The sequence below is a fragment of the Microtus ochrogaster genome, chromosome 18 (genome assembly GCF_000317375.1).
Source record: "Microtus ochrogaster isolate Prairie Vole_2 chromosome 18, MicOch1.0, whole genome shotgun sequence".
In the NCBI taxonomy this organism is placed as follows: Eukaryota; Metazoa; Chordata; class Mammalia; order Rodentia; family Cricetidae; genus Microtus; species Microtus ochrogaster.
The window spans coordinates 53,125,531-53,131,323 of NC_022020.1; the positions used below are offsets into that span (position 1 = coordinate 53,125,531).

A 5,793-nucleotide genomic window follows, 5' to 3' on the forward strand; every position below is an offset into this window, starting at 1 on the left:
AGTGCTGGGATTAAAGGCGTGCGCCACCACCGCCCAGCCTGTTGAGTCTTAATAAGCCTTACATTTCCAGAAACAAGTTGCATAACTGTGGAGTGATGCCTCTGGCCTACCCAGGTGAGCTGTACAGTCAGCCTGTTCTTAGACACTGTGGTCAGGTTCAGTTGACTTTGTTTTGCCACTGTAGCAATATCCATGGAAGAGAAGACATTTAAAATGTGTCATTGTTTTTAGGCTTCAGAAACTAGCTTTAAGAAACAGTTCTACAACTATAGCCCAAAACTTGCGACTGCTTATTAAAGGACAGGACCAGGATTGCTTTCAGGTGCGTACCGCAGTCTTTGTTTTGTCTGATATAAACACTTTTAAAGAATGATTTTGTGTATTATTTTGTTTTGTTTGTGTAACAGGGTTTCACTGTATAACCTAGGCTGACCTGGAACTCATGATTCTACTGTCTCCCACAGGCTTATACCACCATATGTGGCTTCTGCCTGATGTTTTTTTCTTAGTACAGAACACTCATATATGTAGCCCATATGTTTTCTTGTCTGAAATCAGTCTCACTATGTAGCTCTGGCTGACCTTGAACTCAGAGATCCACCTGCCTCTGCCTCCCAAATGCTGATTATAGGTATATGCCACCACACTTAGCCTAGACCAGGTGGTTTTGTATCTGTTCTTTTTTTTTTTTTTTTTTTTTTCAGTGCTAAGGATGGAACCCAGGGTCTTGTACATACTAGGCAAGCTCTCTGCTGTTGGGCTATCTCCTCATCCAGACTGATTTTTTTTTTTTGTTTGTAGCTTTTAAAGATTTTTAAAATTTTGTTTTAAATGTATGAATATGTGTGTTTATGCAACATGTACATGCCTGGTGCCCTTAGAGTTCAGAAGAAGGTGTCATTCTCTGGGACTGGAGTTACAGATGCTTGTGAGTGCCATGTAGGCACTGGGAACTTAACCTTTGTCCTCTTCAAGAGCAGTTCTCTTCATTGTTGAGCCATCTTTCAGCCTCCAAGACTAACTGTAAGAAGAGTTTGTGTAGCACAATTAATAAAACCCAGAGACAGATACTGGGGTTCAACCTGACAGTCAGAAAAGCAAAACAGCCAGCCACTGGCTCTTACCTCTACCTCAGTCTGAAATGGCAATCCTGACTCCAGGAATCTCAGATTGAGACTGTGTCTGAGAACTGTCTCCTTATGTCTTATATTCTTCTCTAGGGCTGGGATTAAAGGCATGCACCACTACTGCCTGGTTTCTATGGCAAACTAAGTGTGGTTACTGGGTTTAAAGGTGTGTGTCACCACTGCCTGGTCTGTAAAACTGACCAGTGGGGCTGTTTTATTCTCTGATCTCCAGGGAAGCTTTATTTATTAAAATAGAAATGAAATATCACTACAAGTTTATGTTAATGTATTTGAATTTATATAGTGGTTATTTTTAAATTGTAGATTAAGAACACTTTTGGCTCAGAAGAGAGATTGACCAGTAACTGTGAGATCAGAATTTGCCCAGGAGAGGACTGTGTAATCTCTGTGTTATTTGCACCTACTCGATTATCTTGTATGTTGGCTAAACTAGAGATCAAACAACTTGGAAGTCGTTCACAGCCAGGCATTAAGTTTATGGTAAGAGAACTTTACTGCTTTTTTTCCTTCCACAGAGTTCATGTTCAGTTATAACCATTGCTTTAATAATGGTAAATTATGTTTTTTTCTAAGTTATAGACTTATAAACAAACTGTGATAATTATCAAGTCATTAAAAGCAACCATTGTGAAATTTATATAACCACCAAGTATCCTAATGCTTTTAAATTTTCATTTCAGCTTGAGAAATTTGAAACATACCTGTAAATCTAGATAGTTATTCAATTCAAGAAATTATTGTCTTAACACATTTGGTCCATTATAAACAACAGATACCATAAGCCAAATAATTATTTCATTATTTTATCTGTAGGACTGTTTTGCCTATACAACATGTGTCTGGTGCCCATGGATACCAGAAGAGGGTATTGGGTCCCCTGGAACTAGAGTCACAGACTGTTGTGAGTTGCCATGCAGGTGCTGGGAATTGAACTCAGGACTTCTGGAAGAACAGCCATTGCTCTTAACTGCTGAGCTATTTCTCCAACCGCACACTAGATATTTTTTAAATATTTATTGCTCTTAATTCTCAAGCTGGGTGTCCTAAATCAATGTGCCACCAAATTGACTGTCTCACGATGAATTACATTCTGTTTCAAAGATGGCACTTTTTTTTGAAACGTTCTTTACTTTGATAAGAGTGATGTACTCTTTCACCTTTTTTGTTGTTGTTTTTTTCCTTCCTTTCTTTTTCTTCTTTTTTTTTAAATTTTTATGATACAGGGTTTCTCTGTGTGTAGCTTTGACTATCCTAGAACTCACTTTGTAGACCATGCTGGCCTTGAACTCACAGATATCTACCTGCCTCTGCCTCCCCAGTGCTGGGATTAAAGGCGTGCACCACCATCCTCCCAGCTTCCTTCACCTTTTATAAGCATACTAATTGTAGTTTTGAAATCAGGGCTGTCATGACTTCAGCACTTCCTATAAGTCCTGCTTTCTAATGCTGTTACGTTGGGGATTATTTCAGCATATGGATTTTGTGAGACACCAACATCCAGCCTTGGCAAATATCTCTTGATACAGTTTTCTAGACTATGCTCCAGATAGTAGATCTACAGAGACAAATTTTTAAAAATTGGTTTAAAACCATTTGCACAGATATGTTCAGATCTATAGATAAAAGGTGTAAATCATGGAGGAAAGAAAATAAGGGTAGCACAGTCAAATGACACCCCAGTTACATAGAAGTGAATTCCCTTCAAACTACACATTTTTCTGGCAGTGAGGCCAGAATTGAAATTTGTGTTCTCTTTGTTAGTGTCAGCTAGGAATACGATCTATATGAGCTGGGCCAAGATAGCTTGTCTGACATAGGAGTTAGTATCTGTGGAGCTACTTACTTGGTCCCGTGGTCAACTGAACTGTTTTTGAATATGTAAGTGGTCATTCTTAGAACTTGTGGCAAAGCTTTAATGTACATGGGTGCATAGCACTCTAATCTGGTTTCCTATAAATAAAATGGGGTTTGTGGAAAGGCCTAAATGGACTGTGTTTTTCACACTATCCTGAATATATTATGATTAATTTTAGGCTTATTAATCAATATTTGAGGTTGTTGGTTATTTAGGGCCAAATCATTTAACAGTCACCAAGTCCTAGTTCTAGTTTGGCACTTCTTAAACAAACCAGTGTCTTCATGCAATTTCTGCCTGCACAGATTCCATCGAACTGGGTAGAGAAGGTTTATCTGTGGATTCCCTGGCTCAAAATGGCTTGTATTTCACAAAGACTTACACCATTAAAGTAAAGTGGTAGGGGAAACCTCACTTCAGACTTGTGGGAACCTGACAATCAGTCGTCTCAGTCATTTTCACTCACTCTTAGATGGCACTTCAGTATTTTACCTGTGATGTGCAGCCTCTTGCTGTCCCAGTATTTTCACTTACTTCTGAGGAATGAATAGAATGTTCTGTGCTCTGAATAGCATAAAGCATGAAGGACTGAAATAAAAATTATTATAATTTGCATGTTGAGCACATGTTAAATATCATTATTAATTGGTAGGTGGAATATTACATTTTGTTTTCAGAATAACCTGAGATAAAACTGCTATTTCCATTTTACATAGGTTAATTGAAGCTACATAAGGTAGAACCCACATTGATTTCTATGTAATCCCTGTGGTGCTAAATAACAGCTGTTTCGTAGTCTTTGAGAGCAGTGGTTCTCAACCCAAGGCTGTGTAGGGAGAGACTTTTGGCAGAATCTGGAGACATTTTTGATTGCCTTACTTGAGACTAGGACAAGAGTATCATTGCCATCGGCCACACACACACACACACACACACACACACACACACACACATCTCACCACAACAAATACCTGGTGGTATTGTGCTTAAGAAACCCTTCTTTAGTGCAGTGATTAATCTATACCTGTTGACATCAAGTCAGGTTGGTTTTACTTAAATTTTTGCTTTTGTGTTTTAGCATGTTTGTGTTATGTGTACATATATGTGCAAGTATGTGTGTGGCATGCACATGGAGCCAGAGGTTGACTTTGGATATTTCCTTTAGTCATTTCACTTTATTTACTGAGTCAGACTTTCTCTGAACAGCTCTTGCTGTTAAAGAACTTTAGCCAGAAATTCTTGAAAAGTACTAACTGTCCTGAGCATGTATACTGCTTCTCTTGATATTGTTTTCTAAACAGTTCAGTAGTAATTTACGTAACATTTACATTGCATATTATATCTTCTAAAGATGATTTAAAGGGTATGTGGGGATGTACATAGGACATGATAATAACCATGCCATTTTAAATAAAGGACATGATCATCACAAACTTTGGTGTTTATAGGTATGGGGTGGTTGTCCCGGAACAGATCCCCTGAGGATAGGACAGATGCACTGAAAGAATAGTTGTATTGAGTGTTTTCAAAGCTTCCTTTCCCCTTTATCATTTTCTGTTTATTTTCATGCAGCTAATTTATTCTTAAAACTGTAGAAAATGAAAAAAAAATTGAAGTATTTTTCACTTTTGTAACTATAGGAAGTAATTTTAAACAATAGGATTTGTAGGTTTCTGCTTTGAAGGTCTTTATAACATAGGTATCTGTGAACCCTTGGTTTATTTTTCAAAGGCTTGACTCCTGTAAAAACTATAGCAAACATCTCTCAAACCTGGTTTCCATCTCAAGCTTCCAAATCCCTAGCTTGCTTTTTGCGTACGGTCATCAGTTTAGTCCTGTTTATGTCGGTTTAGTCCTCTCTGACAATAGCTCTGCTAAAGGACTGTGAGATGGTAGGCTTTTCCCCCCTAAGTATTCTATTATGAAAAAAATTTCTGAATTGCTGAGAAGTTGAAAAATTACCACTTAGATTCTACAATTCATGCTTTGGTATATTTCTTTTACCACACAGCTGACCACGTACTAGTATATCTGTCTTTTTAGGCATTTCAAAGTAAATTACAGTTGTATGTTTCACCTTACAAGTCTATGAAAGCATAGCTATACTAGTTCTTTATTTGTCTTTGGTTAAGCTTGGCTTATACAACAGGAAATGGTTGTTTTTTAATATAGTCAGAAGGTATGCAGTTCGGCAGTATTGCATATGTAATAGATACAAAAAATGTATAATAGAATATGCACTATAATGTATATGGTAGACTAGAGGTTCGGTAATTGCTAGCCCCAGGATGCAGACACTAAGACTTCAAGTGTATTAAATCTGTGTTTTCTTCTGACTGTAATACATTGTCTGCTTTCTTATGTAAAAATAATTTTTGATGTGTCTGTGTGTTTTTTTAGATACCTTTGTCTGGATATGGAGGAACAAGTAATCTTATCTTAGAAGATGTTAAAAAATTATCTGACAGTTACTTGGTAACAGTGAATGACTTAATCCCTGGCAAAGAAAGTAAAGTAGTTTTTTCTATTCGTAACACTGGCTCCAGAGCAGCCTTTGTTAAAGCATTATGTTTTAAAGATTCTCAAAGAAAAGTTTTGCTGGATCCTAAAGTAATGAGGATTTTTCCAGATAAATTTGTGCTTAAGGAAAGAACCCAAGAAGTAAGTATAAAATTTCTTCCCTAAAAAATAGTTATATTTTGATTAGGATTAATTATGCATTTTATGGCCAAGGAATATGGGCTAGAAGCACTTACCTGGAAGAGCTGTACCTCACCCCCCCCCCCCCAC

The 5,793-nt window shown here is 37.3% G+C and overlaps 1 protein-coding gene across 1 annotated transcript in view; it reads left to right on the forward strand.

Moving 5' to 3' along the window:
- The window catches only part of Cep192 (centrosomal protein 192), an 81,585-nt gene that overhangs the window by 54,221 nt on the left and 21,571 nt on the right, over positions 1–5,793 (forward strand). Inside the window, exons 30-32 of the mRNA XM_026783373.1 lie at positions 232–322; positions 1,452–1,628; positions 5,404–5,664. Of these exons, the coding sequence (XP_026639174.1) occupies positions 232–322; positions 1,452–1,628; positions 5,404–5,664 (529 nt within the window). The remainder of the gene's footprint in view (positions 1–231; positions 323–1,451; positions 1,629–5,403; positions 5,665–5,793) is intronic.